The sequence below is a fragment of the Astyanax mexicanus genome, chromosome 23 (assembly GCF_023375975.1).
Source record: "Astyanax mexicanus isolate ESR-SI-001 chromosome 23, AstMex3_surface, whole genome shotgun sequence".
NCBI classification, from domain to species: Eukaryota; Metazoa; Chordata; class Actinopteri; order Characiformes; family Acestrorhamphidae; genus Astyanax; species Astyanax mexicanus.
The window spans coordinates 13,681,312-13,701,993 of record NC_064430.1 but is presented as its reverse complement, the minus strand read 5'-3'; the positions used below and the strand labels follow the sequence as shown (position 1 = coordinate 13,701,993).

At 35.2% G+C, this 20,682-nt stretch overlaps 1 protein-coding gene across 5 annotated transcripts; it reads left to right on the top strand.

The window, feature by feature from the left end:
• The first annotated feature begins 541 nt into the window (after positions 1-541).
• nap1l4b (nucleosome assembly protein 1-like 4b) lies at positions 542-19,446 on the top strand. 5 transcript variants are annotated; one of them, XM_007244868.4, is made up of 15 exons: positions 580-681; positions 3,185-3,235; positions 3,882-3,978; positions 5,235-5,376; positions 6,968-7,051; positions 8,851-8,982; positions 9,476-9,547; positions 9,892-10,031; positions 10,687-10,832; positions 10,973-10,992; positions 11,728-11,847; positions 12,427-12,462; positions 12,616-12,663; positions 13,769-13,801; positions 18,633-19,446. In XM_007244868.4, exons 2-14 carry the CDS (start codon positions 3,208-3,210, stop codon positions 13,772-13,774), a joined length of 1,071 nt encoding a protein of 356 aa, XP_007244930.2. In that variant the 5' UTR covers positions 580-681; positions 3,185-3,207; the 3' UTR covers positions 13,775-13,801; positions 18,633-19,446. The 5 variants fall into 5 exon arrangements, with proteins under 5 accessions (XP_049327131.1, XP_007244930.2, XP_015460193.2 ...); XM_015604707.3 differs by having other exon boundaries at positions 12,616-12,675; XM_049471174.1 differs by lacking the exon at positions 13,769-13,801 and having other exon boundaries at positions 542-625; positions 12,616-12,675.
• Positions 19,447-20,682: the final 1,236 nt, after the last annotated feature.

Sequence of the window (20,682 nt, the reverse complement as noted above, 5' to 3'; positions counted from 1 at the left end):
AAGGATTTCATTATTTCTGTAAAAACTAATCAATGTAGTTCTTTTTGTCTTGTTTTTGTTTGGGGGGCCGGGGTCTCAAATAAACCATATTATTCCAATAAGAAATAATCCAATTCAGTTCGGAAACTGCAGTTCTGAGCTTACTTGTTTTTTTTTTTTTTTTTGTGGGAATGGGGATATAGAACATATTAAGTGGATAAAGCATATCTTTACCCTATAAATCCTGTATCTCCAATAAAGCAAAAAAAAATTATAATAAAGTTTAAATAAATAAATAAAAAAAATAAATTTAAATAAAATTTAAATAAAATTTAAATAAAAATAAAAAAAAATCAAATGTTAAATAAAAATAATAAAAAATAAAATAAAAAATAAATAATAATACAATATAAAAAAAATAATAATAATAATAATAAATACAAATTTAAATACAAATTTTATTGAAATAAAATTTAAATAAAAAATAATAATAAAGTTTCCAACAAAAAATAATAATGAATGCAGTTCTGAAACTCTTTGAGTTTACTCTGATGTTGAATTCCGCTGGTCCTTGACGTTTCGTTAAGGCGGCGCTACTCGGACGCCGGAAACCAATGGGGTCTATCTACTCTAGCGCTGCTTCAGAGTAAGTAGCGCACTTCACTGATACTGCCCATGTGAGAGAAAACAGCTCTGGAGGAGGTAAGGAAGTGAACATCGTACAGAAAGATCCTCTGAAGATCCAGATGATTCTCTGAGTTAGTTATGTAGTTAGTTAATTAGCAGGTCGATTCCGTTACTCGCTGGGCTGAACTGTAGCAGTAACGCTGTTGTAGAGGAGATGTAGTAGAGTTTAGCTGGCGGGCTAGTTATAGTTAACATAGCGTTGTTTTTCTTGTTTTTCTGCTGCGTAAGAACAGCTTTGTCGGGATTCTGTTGGCCGGCTGATGTTGCTGGTCGATTTAACAGCGTTGTTAGAAAACAGAGTGAACGTCTCTATCCTCCAGATTACATTAATGAGGATATTTCTGTGACTGACTGCTGAGCAAACTGCTGATGTGTCTGAGATACAATAACACAGTGAAGCAGCGCAGCTTTAGGTGAACTAGCATAGCTAGTTAGCGTTAGCTTTATTTTCACTGACTAGCAAACGTTAGCTATCATATTGACGTAGCAGCTAACTAGCTAGGTTAGTGAGTTTAGCTTTAGCTAACTACAAATCATCGTCCATTTATAAAACTTAGCTACATCTATAGTCAGCTAGCCATACCTAGCCTAGCTTAGCTAATTTTGAGCAGCGGGCTAGCGAGCGCTTCTGGCACCGCCCAGCCCCTCTCGCCTCAGTGTTAAGCTAGTTAGCTTAGCTAACCGAGCTACTTATAGCTACAACATACTTATCATTTATTGTGTGAAATGTCTGCAGTAATAACCCTTTTAATAATAACAGAACCGCTTTAAAAGAACGACTTCTGTGTGTTAAGCTAGGCTATGGTAGCAGGGTTATGTGGTTAGCAGTGCTAGCTAGCTAGCTAATCAACATAGCCAGCTCCGCAGATTGAAGCTGCGCTGCTAGCGTTAGCTAACAAAGTTAGCCGAATTGCGTCACCGGCATCAGCAGTTTTCCCGCAAGTCGAGCTACTGAACAACTGTAGGATAGAATATGGGCTGGAGATGCTAGAGTTTGATAATGTTTTAAATTCCCTCAGAATTAGTTGGCTTAAAACATGTCTGATAAACAAATATAATTCAATTTGGTACTTTTATTAAAAATAATATTTTCAACAAAATTGGAGACCTAGCATTTATCTTATATTTATTTGACTAATAAGCTCCCAATTTCTTTCTCTAGTTTGCATCAACAGGTGCTTCTTGCGTGGAAGCTGTGCTTTGTTCATAACTTCTCTCCACATAAAACGTTTTTTATGGAATAACTCTGACATAACTACTAAAATAAGTCAGTATTTTATCCAACGTTATTCACAGAGGTATTCAGGGAATTATTTTAATTTTTATTTTTGACAGTTCTGGAAATATTCTCTCATATGAACTATTTATGGCTACACATAACTTCCCTGGACCCCTTCAGAGAATACTACACATTAGCAAAAGCCATTCATAAAGGCCTTATTCAACTAGTTTAAGTAATTCAATAAAATACATATTAGAAATATATTACATACCAAAAAACAAATTTCTCCCAGAGGGAAGTTTTACTGGACGTCTTTAATTGGACATATTGAATGAAGAAGAACTTGGCTTTTACCACATAAATACTGCATGTAATTTATATATATTCTAAGTTATATCTCATATTTTTATATGTTGTCTTAAAAAGTCGAACAACTGAAGACTTTAAAACATTGTAACGTAGCTAGTTGTCAGTAATTATTACAATAGTGTTGCCAGAAAATGTGTAAATGTATTCCCTGATATCAAAGAAACATTAAATAAAGTAGGGCTGCAACTATCAATTATTTTGAGCAACATTTCCAACATTTTATTTAATAAACCAAACAGTTCCCAATAGTATTTTTTTTTATTATTATTGCTTAATCTGTCTGTTATTATTTTGATTAATCGATTTTTACTCATTTTTGCACTAATGTTGTAACTGTATAAGAAACATACATCCTAACTAACATTTATTAAAAATAGTATTGTTTACATACTAAACTTATCGATTATTATATTATTATTATTATACTATTTTAATAATTGATTTGTTGTTGCAGCCCTAGAATAAATGTATGATAACAGAAAGCAGGCTTTAAACAATCTTTAATTTTGCTATAGACAATGTATGCTAATGCTGAATTTCTGACAATTCTGACAACCTTCATTTAAAGGTTTGGAATTTAACCGCATGCTGATAGATTAAGACAATAATTATTAGAGGAAATAATTAGTACTTTAGTACACAGACTATAATAAATCAGTTCTGATTCTAGAAATCAATGTTTTAGTGAATTAGAGACAGGAAAATGAACATTGATTCTACATACTTTTGCTATCTGAGAGGCAATCTGTTTATATGAATGAGTACTTTTTGGTGGTTGTTTGTGTGCTGCTGATTCAGGTCTGAGCTTGAATTGTAAGAGCATTTGTTGTTTCAGCCCTTTTGTTTTTCTGCCCACACCTGGCTTACCAGCTTTAAGCCATTTTGCAAATAATGCTTCAGTTCATAACGTGTTTGTCCCCTTCATAGACCCTTTGAGCTGTGCTTACGAGATGGAGGGTGACAAGAACGAAGCCAAAGGTACAGTAACTGTGATCCCTCTGTAAGATCCTCAATTATCTCTGTTATGTGTTGTGGAAAAGAGCGGACCATTCTGTTGCTGTCTTGGCTGCTGAAAAATTAATCAGCAGGTGGACAGTTGTTTCTTCTGTGAGTTACCCTATGAATGATTATTCCGAGATGCCATTCTGAAGAAAGCCAGTGTAAAGTTTCAGCTTAAAAGTTTCATGAAAACTTGATATTATGCTGCCAAGACGTTACAGCAATTAGATCCCCTCCCTCCAATCTGTCTTCCACACAGATGTGGAGAGATACCTTAGAAATCTCTATGTTAAGGCATTGTTACAAATTAAATATGTTAATAAAGTTAAATATGATCTCTTGACTGGCTGAGTAGTTTTTAGGAAAGGTGCCACGTTTTAGTTTAGTTTCGTATTTCAGGTTTGATTTTTTTCCCTGTGATTTTACTCAGAGATCTTTTGGGCATTATAATCACCTTATATAGGATCATACATTTATTTGAGCTGTATTTGATAATTAATTTGATAATACCAGCTTTTCCATTAGTTAAATACACATGCATGAAAAACATTGCTGGGTTCCTATAATTTCTCAATAAGCAATATTATTCATTTTGGCCACTGATAACTGCATTCTATACCTGTAGGTAAGGTGGGTGACCAAGTGATGCAGAACCCACAGGCCCTGGCAGCTCTTCAGGAAAGATTAGACAGCGTCACACACTCTCCTTCTGTTATGGACAGGTCAGTGATTACTTTTTTTTTTAATGTTTAGAATTGTGTCCAAGTTTCCAAGGTTCTTTTGCGTCTGTTAGGTTTCAAATGCTTTTAATGTGGAGAAATGACTGTTGTTGAACAAGTCTGACCACACAGTCTTGACAGGTAAAACACAATGTTGTGTATTTATAAAGAACAGCCTGCTTTTCCAACATATCACTGCTTTCCATCATTTGACTGCCCGCGTATATTTAGCAACCAAAATGGTAAAAAAAAAAAAAAAAACTTCTCCTTTTTTGATGGAAGAATAGTTATTATTTTTTATTATATAAAATTATTTTTTATAATATATTAATGATGTGGAATGTTCCAATCACATTGCTCACTGAAATTTGAATAAATGAAAAATAAAATAGAACAAATATGAATTTGAAACAGTATATGGAAATTTAAAACTGCATCGCCTCTGTATGCTCCCCTCTGTCTCTTCTGAGTGTCATCTTTCATGTCATCAGTCAGAATTAGTTTGTCAGTGTCAAGTGGGTGTGGAGGTGGAGGGGCTTATGTTAATCACACACCTGTGATCAAATGGGCCTGTCAAGAATAATTTATACATTCAACAGATGATTATCTTTAGTTTTTGTATAGGGAGCATGACAGGAGTTTATATTTTTTATTCATTCGTTTATTTATTTAGTTAGTTAGGTTTTTATTTATCTGATCTGTATAAATCTGTGTTCTATTTAAGTCAAAGCTGCATGCAACCATTTAACTTAATGTATTAAAATGTAACGTATGCAGGCACTCCTTATTTTGGCCATATCAAATGTAATGTTTTCTATCAATAAACTGCATCATTTCAAATCCAGCTTTTAATTTTTTATACTATTATTATTATTATTATTATTATTATTATTATTGCACCCCAAATCATAGGAATAGAGTGCTCAGAGTTCTGTTCACTTATTTTTTTTTTAATAGATTAATAATGATCAGTGTTTAGATAAACTGCTACACTGCACATTTTCTAAGACTAAATTGTATGTGGGTGACTTCTGCATTTAGCCTAGATCTGGGTTATAATGATGTGCACAAGCTGTGATGTAAAGAAATGTAACACACACCTTTAATCATGTAAGTATGGAATTTCACAATGGAGTAATGGAGGAGAGATTTTGCTCCAGAGCCATCTGTGCGCCCCAGAGAGCAGAGAAGCAGACCAGCCCAGCTGTTGAAAAGTCGACGCCCATCTGCTCAAAAAATGCCTTCTCTCTCTCTTGCAGCTTACCCGCATCCGTCAGGAGAAGAGTCAATGCCTTAAAGAATCTACAGGTCAAGAGTGCACACATAGAAGCCAAATTTTATGAGGAGGTGCACGAACTGGAGAGAAAGTACGCTGCTCTCTATCAACCACTGTTTGACAAGGCAAGCCCCCTTTCTGCAGCACTTAATTTTTATTTAATCCAGGTGCCTTTTTTACATTTGAGAACATTTTGTAATACAGCTCTCAAAAAAAATGAGACCGCTTCAGTTTCTCAATCAGTTTCTCAGATTTTGCTATTTATATGTATATGTTTGAGTAAAATTAACATGGTTGTTTTATTCTATAAACTATGGACAACATTTCTCCCAAATTCCAAATAAAAATATCGTTATTTAGAGCATTTATTTGCAGAAAATAGAAATGGCTGAAATAACAAAAATGATGCAAAGCTTTCAGACCTCAAATAATGCAAAGAAAACCAAGTTCATATTCATAAAGTTTTAAGAGTTCAGAAATAAAACGTTGGTTGGAATAACCCTGGTTTTTAATCATTTTTTTAGCATCTTGGCATGTTCTTCTCCACCAGTCTTACACACTGCTTTTGGATAACTTTATGCCACTCCTGGTGCACAAATACAAGCAGTTAATCTTGGTTTGATGGCTTGTGATCATCTATCTTCCTCTTGATTTATATTCCAGAGGTTTTTAATTTGGTAAAATCAAAGGACCTTATCATTTTTAAGTGTTTTTTTTTTTTTTTTTTTTTTTACAGAGCTGTATATTAGTTGATAGGAATGGTCCAGAAGCTGACAAAAAATGGTGGAGAATTATGTATTTTGATCCAGATAGAGAACATAGTTAATGTGGCTCAAATTTCAATTTCAGCACATACTAACTCTGACTCTGATCTAATTAATTCTACAATATCGTCAGGCCAACTGCATTGTTGTGGTTTATTACCCTGAAAAATGCCTGGTCAGTTGATCTTCAGCTTATTTTCATTTAAATATGATTGTTGTGTACGTTTTTAGATTGTTTAAAAAAAATGCTAAAAACATATACTGTGGAAAGGTTGTGGTAAAAGCATTATGCTTATTTTTAAACATATTTTAGGTTGGGAGTAAAAAGGTTTAAAAGGCTTCTTTATTGAAAAAGAATATTTAATAGATATTAATCATAAAGATGCAAAGTTGCTCTCTGGAGTTTTACAAAAAAAATTTAAGCACTGATGGTAAAATATTAAATATTTTGATAACATCAGTAAATAGCTTATTCAAATGAATTAGCTGGCAAATGTATACTTATAGTTTTTTGTTTGTTTTGTTTTGTTGTGTTTAATTATTTAACACACTAAACATACATAATACTGTCAAATCTAACCTTTTTATTTTGGGGAGGATTAAGATGTTGTTTTCTACTATGAATGTTACTAAAATAGATTGCGGCTCCAGTTTGTTTCCCCAGTTTGTAACTGTGTGTAGGTTTTTGTACATTTAAGGCGGGTTGTTTTCCACTAGGCTATGAAGTGAAGAGATTTCCAGCTGTGTTTTTTCCTGTGTTTTCTATGGTGAATCCTCTCTCTTGAGATATTTTGGCAAATGAATCCTTGCATGCCTGCTGCAGCCCAGAAAAAGAACTAATTCCCTAAACAAGCTGGCTGAGCTTACCGTTTCAGTTGAGTTCAAGCTCTTAAAGTTCAACATTTGTGGGATTTTGTTTCACTCTGTCTTTCCATCCTGTTTTTATTCCCAGAGGAAAGACATAGTAACAGGCACAGTGGAACCTACAGATGAGGAGTGTGAATGGCAGAGTGACCATGAGGACGAAGAGCTGGCAGTGAGTTTTGCAGTTTTACACTTTACCTTTAGAGTGCTTCCATATCCTTGCTTCCAAGTTTCCCTGTTTTGGTTTCAGTGCTAGAGAGACTTTGTTCACTTACTTTCTACAAGTTTTAGCCTGCTCTGCTGCACCATTAAACACCCTCAGAAGCCGTACCTGTATTTAGTTTAATTGTTTTGGTGTGGAGAAATGTTAAATAAATGTATGCAGTGAAAATGTATATTTTAATATTCACCAGTTGATATCTCCTACAGAAAAGCCTCTGTTATTTATCTGTTAATGTCCCTTTTTACACTGATATGCCAAAAATATTTAGTCATATCCCATGGAAGCTAATGAATGGTTCACTGAGCTGGGGTATATCTGGGGTATATGTGTGTGGGATCTCCTGTATTGAATGTGGAATGAGACGTTCTTAATGTGATGACCAAACACTGATTTTAATATGACTGGAATTCAACCCAGCATCTGTTCAGTGGGTTAAAGAGGAGATCTCTGCACGCGCAGTAGCCATACCAAGCTGAAAGATTATATGATTTTAGTGCATTGTAGAGCTAAACACTACAAACTGGTTTTGTCAGATTTGATCAGATTTAAAAAATGTCTATCTTTGACATCCCCTGTACACACATGACACTGCGGATTGAGGAATGTTAAATGTGCTTTCAGTCTTCACTTGAACTCCGGTGATTTGTCATATAGCTGTGAGCATGCTGGCCAGTGTACAGTCTTACTCACAAGATAACACCTCAAAATGTATATTGTATAGGGGTACTTGGAACCCCCTGAGATTATACTTTAAATTTTATGTCCCATGCCTTTTTGCATGTCAGTGTAATTTTTAGCTTTTTAGCTTTTGAATTCCTTCAGTATTTTGGGTTACTGTATTTTTCGCACTATTAGGTGCATTCTAAATCCTTTAATTTTCCCAAAAATCGTGTTATACAGTGTCATACAGGAGTTTCAGTGCAATTCTCCAGTACCAAGACTGCAGCAGCATTAGCATTACCCGCTAACCGCGCTAGCTATTGCCCCATTCAGAGGGGAGTATTATTGGCCTGTACCCTGCACCTAGCACTGCTGGAGCAGTTAGCCGCTAAAGCTAATGCTCCAGCCTTTGCCATTTAAGCTTACTGTAAATAAACTAAAGCGTTTAAGTCACCCAAATCAACAACAACCGTTTTCAGGAGAGAAAATCTGTATAGTTTAACATCCAGCACTTGAAGTCTGTTTTATTGCAGCTTTGTTTATTTAGCTTACCTTTACATAACTTAGTTACCCCCCTCACCACCACCCAGCGGCGAGACCTGCTGAATTAAAGTTCCTTATAGTTTCACTTAAATTGCGCCTTTTAATACAGTGATCATTATAAATGAAAATAGACCAGAAAATAGACGCTTAATGATATAGTGCGAAAAATACAGTAGTATTTTAACTAAAAAAAAACAAAACAACAACTAACAAATACATGACATAATTACCAACCATTAGTATTGACCACCAAGGTTCACCTGCTCCACCTGAACTTGGACATTTTGCATGCTTGGAAAGTGTTGTTTCACATTCAATGCAGAGAAACAGAGTGTTAATCTAGAATGAGACTAGAATGATAACTGATCGAGCTAATCAGGGATCAGATGTTTTGTCTCTCATGTTCTGAATGAAGAACGAAGGGTAGAAAGGCTTGATTCTGAGACTGAAATGCTTATTATACAGGCTGTGCACGGCAGAAACTGCAGCCTTCTTTCTCTAGTCAAGAATAAGGTGTGTAATCTGAGCCTGGTTGCCCTTTTCAGGACGAGCTACAGAAGAAAGCCTCTATAGAGGAGCCGAAAGAGGAGGCCGCTGCCGAGGAGAACCCCAAAGGAATTCCGGAATTCTGGCTCACCATATTTCGCAGTGTGGACATGCTCAGTGACATGCTTCAGGTGAGCCTGTGACCTTCCCTTCTGTCTCAGTGCCTTACAGGGGTGCCTGAAAGATGAGCTTTCGAAGTTTCTAGATTTCTGCATAAATTTGACCTAAAATACTATCAGATTTCCTTAAGAGTGGATCACTCTTTAGAGTGATAAGTGAGAGAGCACCATCGACTCACCCAGAGAGAGCAAGGCCAATTGTGCTCTCTCGGGGCTCAGGCAGCTGATGGCAAGCTACATGAACGGGATTCGAACCAGCAGTCTTCCAATCATAGTGGCAGCTTCTTAGTCCACTGGACCACTCGGAGCCTGGCGCGTAAAAAATAAATAAATAAATAAATAAAATTAAGGTCCAATTTATAAAGAAAATGTCATTTTAAGGGTTGACAGACTTCCAAGCACCACTGTTTATCAATATAGGCAGTTAGTAACATTTAAAATGTGACCTTAAACCAGCAAGGTGCCTCTTTTATCCCAGTCAGTATTGTTTCTTTTCTCTCAACAGGAACACGATGAGCCAATACTTAAACATCTACAGGACATTAAAGTGCTATTTTCTGGTCCTGGTGAACCTATGGTAAGGATGAAGAGTTGCACTGAGTTTATTATTCATTTTTGTGTGCTTATTAAATTGGAGCATATTAGATCATATTTTTTATGCGGTAAGTGTAGTAGTGACACATTCTTTTTGCCCAAGGATATTTTTTATATCTGTGAATTAGAAACTCTTTTTAAAGACATGTATTTCGTACAACGTTTACTATGATCTTCAATACATTCCTGTGTGGACTTTTTTTTTTTTAGGTGAATAAATTAGTATTTACTTCTAGTGGCCTTGTGCAGGAATGTTTACAGTATACTCAGTGACTGAGAAAGAGTTTATGAATTGTTTTTTTTTTTTTTTTTTTCCTCCTTTGGCAGAGTTTCAAATTAGAATTTCACTTTGAACCTAACAACTACTTCAAAAACACCGTCCTCACAAAAGTGTACAAGATGAAGTCCGAACCAGATTCTGAAGATCCTTTCTCATTTGAAGGACCGGAGATCATTGACTGTGAGGGGTAGGTGCATGTCTATCTGTCTGTCTGGGGGAGAGAAAAATATCTTCTAGACTTTTTTGCATTTTTTAAATAAAAATGAGAGGCATATATTATGAGAGGCTTATTATTCTGTTGATTTAACATACTAATCCATACATACACTATTCAGCCAAAAGTATCCAATCGCCTGCATTGTGTTTAGCAATGTGAGGCTTGTATGGAGCTGCTCGGCCGGGGAAAGCCATTTCATAAAGCTCTGTATGCTCTACTGTTCTTAGGCTAATCTCAAGTTAAACACAACATTAAATTAACCACTGCCTCAGACCAATCTTTACATAAAAACTAATAATAAAAATCAATCCAGTAGAGCAAAAATAAAATATTCCAGTGCTTTGAAATATATTAAGGTATTCTTGCACCCCTATTTCAGTCACAGTTAAAGAGGGTCAGTTCCGAACTGTACATATTTGTATGGTTTAATGCAAACTGCCATAATCGGTAGCTTTTTTTTTAGCTGCACAGGTTAGACTCAAATCATCTGGTGAATCAGAGAGTTTATGCTTTTATAAAATAAGATGTAAGAAATCAATGCTAAACTCCACTGTTGAATTATAGGCAGCTGTGTGATGAAACTAACTCTAAACTGCCTGTCATTTCTCTCTCATCTGGACGGCAGGTGTGAGATTGACTGGCACAAAGGTAAAGATGTCACAGTCAAAACAATCAAGAAGAAACAGAAGCACAAGGGCAGAGGCGTCGTGAGGACGGTCACTAAGCAAGTGCCCACCGACTCCTTTTTCAACTTCTTCACTCCCATTAAAGGTGCAAATACTTTTGTAACTGTTTGTATATTAGTGCTGCTTAAAATAGCAGACATACAAGTGATGATCTAATCAACTTTTAAAATGAACAGTGACTAGTTCATTTATTTGTTTACTTATTTATTTTTCCTCTCCTCACAGTTTCCCCAGATAGTGAATTGGTGAGTCTGTTTACTTACATTTATGCTTATTTATTTATTTTTTTTAATTCACAGAGTGCAATTTCATACAATTGTGAAAAGCATGCTCATAATCTTATAAAGCCATTCTTTACGTTTCACATTTTATTTACTGTTTTTTTCACACTGGTCTGTTTTTATACGTAAGGCTCATTATGCAACACTAGTAAGGAACAGGGGTGTCGCCATGTTTTCCTCTTAATTTAGCAGGTTTTGCCTCTGGGTGGTGGGGATAACTATAATAAGTAAAGCTAAACTAAGTAAAAAAAAAAAACCTGAAGTTTTTAAAGAAAAAAACATTCAGAGATCTATCAGAGATTTCTCTCCCGTTTATTTGGGTGAGTAAAGCGCTTCCATTTATTCCCAGTAAGTTTAGATTTCCAGCTAATGCTAATGCTGCTCTAGCAGTGCTAGCTGGGGTTAGCAGCAGGCTACAGGCCGATAAAACTCACCTCTGAACGACACCTTAAATGCACCTTATAGTGCAAAACATACAGTAGATTGAAGTAGAGGGTTGTCAACACATCTAAAAACTGACACAATAAAAGTAAAATATTTATATACATAGAAAAAGTAGCCCTCAGTATTATACACACTCTAGAGTACATTCATTCATTCATTTAACAGTCCTGGTGTTCACCTTCTGCTGTAGCTTAACAGTAAATGCACTAAATGCTGTTTGTTAACCTGTTTCTTGTTTCTAACCGTCTTTAACAGGATGAAGATTCTGAGTTCACTCTAGCCACAGATTTTGAAATCGGCCATTTCTTCAGAGAGAGAATAGTACCAAGAGCTGTGCTGTACTTCACTGGGGAGGCACTAGAGGATGATGAGAGTGTAAGTGATTCCTAATTGATTATATGCATACCCAGCATTTCACCTGCTGATATGTGTTAGTATGTAAGTATGTAATATGGTAGTATGTAGTTGTAAATGTTAACAAACACACATTCACTAAAAATGCCATGAAAGGAAGTGGCATTGTAGGAACAGTGCGAAAAGAAATCTACGTCTGATGCTAAGCTGGTTGACGGCTATATATTTAAGATCTGTGAAAGTGAAAATGTTTGTGGACAAGAAGATAAAGCCGCACAGAATTAGTCCTAGCAGAATTAAACCATTCCACCTTAAATAAACCGGCAGTTACATTATGGTGGCAAACACCATTACATTACCTTGAAACTGCCTTAAGATCTGTAAAATACTTTTATGGACAAAGTACACACACATGCTGCGTATTATGTACAGCATAAAGCAAATAAAATCAAGTTTTATGAATATTGCCCCAAATCAGATATTAAAAACTTTTTTTTTTTGCTTGTGTATTGGGATGCTGTAAAAGTGCTTTTATATTTTTTACTTAATAAAGGGTCGTATATTATGAATTTAGTATTTTTTTGTTTGTCTTTTTTTCAGTTTGAGGAAGAAGAACTTGACGAGGGTGAAGAGGAGGTAAGTTAACTTCCTTTATTTGGTTACAGAGGTTTCCTTTCTTTTGGCTAGACTGTTTGAGCAACATTTAAAAAGATGCTTCAGTATGCTAAAGAGTGTCTTTATTTTTTATTTATTTATTTGTTTACTTTTTTATTTTTTTTTGTGAAACAGGACCAAGATGATGAAATGGATGAAGAGGAGGAGGAGGGAGATTCCAAGGTAGATTCTAAGGCTAGTGCTGAATATTTGTTTACCACTAATTTATTGAAATTTCTTGTATATAGGGATTCACCGAATATTCAAAATATACAAAAAATCTCCAATTTTTGTTTTAAAATATATATTATATAACATAATTTATACCCAACAACAGCAAATTTATATTAAGTCGTGGTTTGTCTGCTGGGATGTTAAATATTTTTAAAGTTGTAGTGGCTGAAATATATATTTTTTAAAAGCTGTAGATGGATGAAAGAAATTAACTAATTAATTAAACAGTTTGCTATGAATACTCAATCACATTTTTCTTTTTAAAACTGAAAATTTTAATAATATGGATATTTAAATGTAAAATAAAAATCAATTAAAGATATGATTTTGAAACAGGTTGTTCTGTTAAAACTGTGCTTAAGTAATGGTTTCAATACAGTCCCAGTATCGAAATTAGAAATTATTGCGATAAATTATATTATTGTCATTTTAAGATTATTAAATTCAACTGACAATGATAATAGAAAAGAATAACAAAGCAATTATACCAATTTAAAGAAAACAAAATTTTAATTAATCATAGTTTGGGACAGAATGTAAAACACTGTGGGTATGGAGTCACAGTTATTGAAGCTTTGGTCATGAAGCGTGATTAAATAAAATACTGCTCACTGTTCTATATTTGAACAAACTAACAAAGTGAACAAAATTGTATGATAAGTCAATAATGTAATCATCATGACAGGTCTACTCCTTAAGGAGATAAACAGGTGGATTAAAGGGGCAGACCAGTAAAAATGGCAAAGAACGAAAAATCCGAAGAGTATCCATATTTAATTCAAAAGGGTTCATATTATTTTGGCCAAAAATATTCATTTTGGTGCATCACTGCATGTATAAAATAGAAATTAGTCAGTCTGCACATCCCTACTGTCTCATACACACATGTCCTGGAATATTTGTCAGTATCACAGTATTTCTGTTGTTTCTCTGTTCTGCTGTGTGTTTTTGGCATGTGCAGCCATTTAAAGTTTGCTTGAATGTTGTGGGATTTAACCGTGATTGGTTGTTCTCCCCTCCCCCCCACTCTGACCCTCCCCTTCCCCAATTACAGGCATAAGTCATTTCTCACCTCATGCATTTCTAGGTAAGGAAGAAATGTCATGAGCTCATTCACTTCTGGTCCCGTTCCCTTATGATAGCTGTGTGTTCATGTCCTGTCCTGTTCTGTCTATCCATCACCATACCTTCTTTATTACTGTTAACCCATTTCATTCTCAGTACTTAGTTTCTCCTATACTATTAACTAACTCTAACTCAATTTTCTTTGTTGTGGTTTGTGTAAAGTAGGCCTTGTCCAGATGTCTAGTGGTGTTAGAAAATGTTAAGATGTTTATGTTTAAGATTTAAGAGCTGGACAAGGACTACAGTTGTCATTGAAATGATTTAACCCCCTTTACAAATTAGATTGATTAGCAAACTTGAGTTTTTGGTCTAGCAATAAAAAAAAAAAACATTTAAATAAATAAACACTTATTTACTTAGATTTATTTTTCTGATTTTGTTAAGAAACCTAATTAGAAGTCTAGTTTGCAATGGGGGCTGAATAATTTCAGTAGCAAATGTACGAGAGCCTATTTAGTACATTAACCTGTTATATAAGCTTAAGAACTCAATGAGGAATTGCTGAAATTTAAACAACGGTGCAACAGATCAGTTTACACTTTTTTATTACAATTAATAATAATTCATTTATGCTATGCAGGAGTTGTTACACCTATAGGCCATTGTAAAGAGAAAATGAATAATGAAAATAATAATAATGTTTTGGAAGGTTTTAATCTCCAGGTTTAAAAGTTTTGTATCAACAACGAATCCACAACTAGCAGCAATTTCTCCTTGGGTTCTTAGATTCTGTAGGTGTAGTGAATCTGTATGTTGTATTTTGTTCAGGGCCGGCTTGCTTCACATATTCACTTGCTCCTATTCTTTATACAATATTATAAAGAGTAAACAGAAATATGCAATGGCACATCTGTGTCTAGAATAGGATCCCCCCCCCCCCCCCAAACACACCTACTAAAACTCGTCCTCCAGCAGAAAAGTTTGACTTAAGCCCGATCTGGAATGGATTAGCTTCTCAGTGGGCCCTGGGGTAATTTTCTCTTTTATGGAGGATCCTCTGTGATTTTATTCCTGTCTGGAACGACCATGTTAGGCTGAACTACCTACTGTTTTTCGCTGAACTGAATTTATCCACTGCCACGCACCGTAATTACACTTTGTGCGGGCGTTTTAACGAAGATTCATGTAAACAAAACAGTGAGGAGCTACTCAGCCAATTCCTCACATGATAATGCGATCTCATGTGACCGAGAAAGCCTAAAAAACGGACTCTTTTTTAAAATTGCAGTTCGGATGCAAGAGTTTTATCACTGAGTAGAAGTGTGAAATTAGGCCTGGACAATAATTCGATATCGGTATTTATCGCGATAAGAAATGTTTCAATAACGGTGATATAATTTTTGTGGTATATCGATATGTATTATTTACAGATCTGTCACGGACATGCGATTTACTGGTGTCAGCTCGCCGCACAGCTGAACACAATCAGCTTCCGTAGCTGGACTATCTCTGTGCGTGATGACGTAATCACATAGGCACGTAGCCAGATAGGCTAGGCTAGGCTAGATTTGGCTAGGCTAGGCTAGGCTCGGGTCCGCTACGCATCTAAAATGCCTCGCGCTGGAGCCAAACGGAGCCGGCACGAGCGGATCCAAGGTTAAGGTAGGCTCGGTTTGCATCTGAAATGTTCCGCGCTCCGCTCGGTCCGCCTACGGGTTCGCTCGGTCCGCCTACGGGTCCGCTCGGTCCGCCTCTGGTTCGCTCGGTCCGCCCACGGGTCCGCTCGGTCAGCGGTCAGTTGCGGGTCCTCTTTGTCAGCCGCGGGTCCTCTTGGCTCCCAGCGCGGGACATTTTTGATGCAAAATGAATGCCCCTGCCGCTTCCACAAGTGATTAATTGAAGGAGGGAGGTCTAATTCAGTGGTTAGGATTTGGTTCGACTCTCGGAAGGTCTGCTAAACTTCAGTTTGCTGCAAATTGTGCCGGAAAGTGGAGCCGACCAGCAGCGGTAACGTTAAAACATCTAATCTGTTCCACCACCTCAATCAGTTCCACTACATACAATATTTTCCTTATACTGGCTGAAGCACTTTTATAGCTTATGTTGTAAGTTATTTAAGTTATTTAAAGTTTATGAATCCTTTAGGTTTGTTTATTTGACGGGGATATCATGTTCCTTTTATGTTCATAAAGAGTTGTATTTTGGCTGAAGCACTTTTGTAGCTTATATTGTAACTAAGTTATTTATAGTTGATAAAGCCTATAGGTTTGTTTATTTGACGGGGACATTTTGTTGCTTTTATGTGTATAAAGGCTTCTTGTGTTCTTTATCCTAGTTGGAACACTTTTGTTTTGATCTGTTAAATTTGTTTACAAAAGACTAAGAAGCTCTGCTTCTATCCTAATTTTAAGTTATTTTTTATTGGTAATAGTTATATTGGCTTATGTTTGATAGGGATGTCATGTTTTTATTTTGCTATATGCAAATAAAATTGAGCATTGGTTTATCTTGACTATTGTTTATTTCTTAAGTATTATAATGTTTTCGTGAAAGGAGGTTTCAAAGACTTAAATTAAGTAGACAGTAGTAGGTACTAGGGGTGTGCCATATCATATATCACGATATTATACTCTGAAATATCGTGCCACATCACTCATCCCTAATTATCACATCAGGGTACTAATTTTTTTGCTGTTTTAAGCAAAAGGAAAAACTCACACATTTCTAATTTCCTATTAAATATTTACTAGAGACAGATTATATCTGTAAAGTGTCATTTATTTTACTTTAATACTGGATATATGGAGATATTTGGAGTGCATTATTATTATTAGTATCATGTAATTCTCAAATATTGACTTCTGTTATAAATCTGCTGAAATTATTGTTTTTTTTAAATATCTTAAAGGTGTGCAATATCACATCGTATACAATAATAAAAAAGTTTTTTGTTTTTTTGTCATATCGCAAAGAGTATCGTTATCGCGATAATACCATGAAATATTGTGATATTATTTTAGGGCCATATCGCCCACCCCTAGTAGGTACATATTTCCATTGCAGGGATTCTTAGCAGTTTTCTGAGGCCTTCTAAGTATTTATATCGATATCGGAATTATATCGTATCGACCGAAATTAAGGAATATATCGTGATATGAATTTTGGCCATATCGTCCAGCACTATGTGAAATATTTTTCACAGACGCCCCTCTGAGAAACTTATCCCGTCAGGATAGGGCTCATGTTCACATTATGTTTAAATTGGGTCCAATTTTTTGCGTTCTGATTATAGTGGGCAGTGTGGATACATGGGATCTGATCCTTTCTTATGTGGTTTCTATCTTGAGCATGCAACATGCCCAACACTGTAAACAGTCACACTGGATGTTATGCGAATGTTAATTAGGGGTGGACAAAATATCAATATCACTTTATATCGTATTTTTTTTGTTTGCGATACATTATCAATACGGTATCAAATTGTTAATATTACTATTAAAACATAGGCAATTTATATACACTAAGACTCGCCCCCACCCCCCATTTGCCATACTAAAGTTACTGAGATTAAACCAGTTACTGGTTTAGTCTGTAAAATAAACCCTTTCCCACGTTTAACAGTATATCTGAAAAACAGGAGAGTGGCACTTTTGTTAAGCAGGCCATTATGTTTCTAATGGCACATTACTGTACTTATTTTCAAATCCTCCAACATAGTGTTTCTTAATCCAGCCCCTGGGGACCCATTGCCCTCTCCTAACACATCTGATTTTGTACAGGAAGGCCTTTCAGCTGTGTTTGGGTGCAAGAATAGCTAAAAAAAAAACAAAAACAGCAGTGGCTCCCTAAAAGCAGGATTACTGCTGTTGTGAAATAGTCTTAATAAAAAAATAAAAGGGCAGTATTACATTTTATCATACTGTGCTAATTTTTTTGTGATAAATGATTCTATAACTATATTGTGGATTGCATCAGTGCTTATGAACATATTAACAACAAACACCTGCAAGTGCAGCATATCTTGAATTAAATTACTGTATTTAAGTAACTGTAGTATTTGCATTTGCATTTTGTCTGCACTGATGTTGATACCCTCTGTAGTACTGCAGTGCACAATGCTAAAAATTTAAATATCATGGGACAGTTTCCTGGACAGTAGCTCTAGTGTTTAAGCTCTATTGCAATGAATCACTATTAGGTTGTTTTTTTGTTTCTAGTATAGGAGTATACTTTATTTGGGTCTTTCTCGCACACTAGCCTCAAAAAGGTTTACTGGATTAAATATTAACCCTTTCAGAACTGAATAATATGTATCACATTGTGCATGCAGTGCACACAACAGAAGACTAATATACTAATATAAAATCAAATTAGCCTGTGTTTAACATTATAATTTTATATTTCACACACCATCTTTAAACAGTGATCTTAATCACATAAAATCTGTTAAAATGAATATATCTTACTTGCTTCATTGGCTCTAGTGCTGCCATGCCCTGATGTCATGGTTGCTGTTTCCTGCTGTTTTACTGGGTTGTAAATGTTGTTTTTAATTGGCTGGTTAATGGTCTACTTTGATGGACAACAGGTCTCAATTACTGTTATGTGACAAAAAACATAGAAAAAAAGAAAATATATGATGATAATGGACGCAGGATCTGAAATGGTTAAAGCAAAATGCTTATTTATAATGTTTGACTCTGAAGTGCTCTCTAGTGGATATACTGCTTAACATTCATGCCAACGTTGTGTAGATGTGTTAATCCTTTCTTGCTTTTGTTCTCTGCTAGTTCTAATGTTTTGCTGGTGATTTGGTTTCTAACTGCTGTTCTTTCTCTCTCCTCCGTCTCTAGAGTGGGGAGGCCCAACCTGCAGAGTGCAAACAGCAGTAAGAGATCGCTCTACTGCCCCCTACAGCCACTCCAACTGGAACTTGCTCGGCGTCGCCTGATCTTTACAGAGCACAGCCGTCCTCACCAACCAACCGTGTAAAAATAACAGGATAACACATTGCATGATTTGTTTAAAACTTTGTCCCACCCATTTTCATCCACCTCCAATGACTGAAATGTATGTATAAACAGAGGAGGGGGTGTTTTGAACTCTGGGCAGGACAAAACTACAAAATTACATTAACAGCCGTGGGTTAAACTGAACTTTGAGGAAACTGCCGATTGTGAAAACTTTCCATTTCTTTTTCTTTTTTTTCTTTTTTTTTAAAGAAAAATTTGACAACACATTCCAGAGGCCCTTTTTATTGGAATGAAAACTCGATCCCAAAGTCGATTTAGCTAATTTAACTTTTTTGACTTGATCTCATAGTTTACTCAGGGTTTTTTATGCCAAGAAAACATGAGCACTCTTAGTTGTCAAGATATTGAAAAGATGTTAAACCCACGTTAAAGTTGTTTTTCCATTCAAACACTTTTTAAATCCACTTCTGCTCAATCTGAAGTTATTTATATGATTTATTTAGCTTTTTTTTAATGGTTTTCAGCTATACAGATGGTTCTTGCGGCCCTGGTGGACCTTTGCAAGAGTGCGAGAGTTGTCTCTCTGCTGTATGTACTGTGCCCTGTGGAGTTTGCCCTGTCCCCCCAGCATTTAATGCTGTTGCTTTACTGCCCCAAATGCTTACTTAAAAATTAAACATGAATATTGCCAAAAGGTGTTACTGTTGTTTTATTTATTTTGTTTGATTTTTAACGAAGTGAAATTCAGATTTAAATTCCCTTAACACAAAGTTAGTCACATGCATCACTGCATGTGTTTAGTACAAGAAATATGTGAAATGCTGTAAATTGGATCAGTTGAGTAAAAGCACAAAAAAAAAAAACATAAATACAGTACCAGTCAAAATTTTGGACACACCATCTCAATCAATTATGGCGCTTTTTTTTTTTTTTAAATTTTTATTTAAATTTTTTTTTACGTAGTAAATTCCATATGTAGAAAATTGACAAAAATAAGATAAAAGTAGATAAATAAAATGCTGATATTCACGCACACACACAAACTAGCATTCCACCATAAATTCTAAATGCATAGGAAGTATTTTATGGAGCAGGGATTAAGCCTATTCTTTAACTACACAGCATTTTCAGATTTTCTATTGAAGGTAAAAATAGAAAAAAAAAGAAACCACTTCTGTTTCTGAATCAGTTTCTCTGATTTTTTATTTTTATTTAACCAAGTTAATCTTGGTTTGATGACTTGTAATGATCCATCTTCCTCTTGATTATATTCCAGAGGTTTTCAATTTGGTAAAATCAAAGAAACTCATAATTTTTAAGTGGTTTCTTATTTTTTCCACAGCTGTCGTGCTTTACTACACATTTAATCCCTGCTTGCTAAGAATCTGAACCAATCCTTAACTTCCCTTTTTTGTGGTCACTGGGTTTAAACACAACGCATTGCTATAACTGAACGTAGTTAAATTGTATTAAATGAAGTCAACAATACAAGGAGTCGTGTTTTTTGTAGAGGTTGTCTTATTGTAGGTGGATAAATGACGTACATCCACCAGAGGGCAGGGCTGTTAATATAAGAGGTCTACTGTTGGCAGTGCAATGACTGCCAATTAAACTCAATGCAAGGAAAAGTAAATCATTACTGTTCAATGAAAAAATTACTTTTTTGTAGATTTTAGGTTTACTATATAAACTATTCCTTATACTGTATTAAAATTTCTTGATGAATGGACCAATAGACATTCTCCATAATTAGCTGAAATAAGCTCTTATTACATTGAGTTAAAAGTTAAGGTTTTGTGTCTCTCTTGTAAAGTTGCTGTTTTGGAGATGCACATTTTTTTTTGGACATTGACAAAAATACATCAACCGCCTTTATTTTTACACTCATTGTCTTTTTTTTTATCAACAAAATTGACTCTAGTTACAGCCT

Bases quoted from the DNA above. Each gene is read 5' to 3' on its own strand.
- nap1l4b (XM_049471174.1), top strand. From the start codon at position 3,208: ATGGAGGGTGACAAGAACGAAGCCAAAG. The intron at 8,983-9,475 runs GTGAGCCTGTGA...TTCTCTCAACAG, and splicing joins TGCTCAGTGACATGCTTCAG to GAACACGATGAGCCAATACT. The intron at 12,676-18,632 runs GCTAGTGCTGAA...CTCCGTCTCTAG, and splicing joins ATTCCAAGGTAGATTCTAAG to AGTGGGGAGGCCCAACCTGC.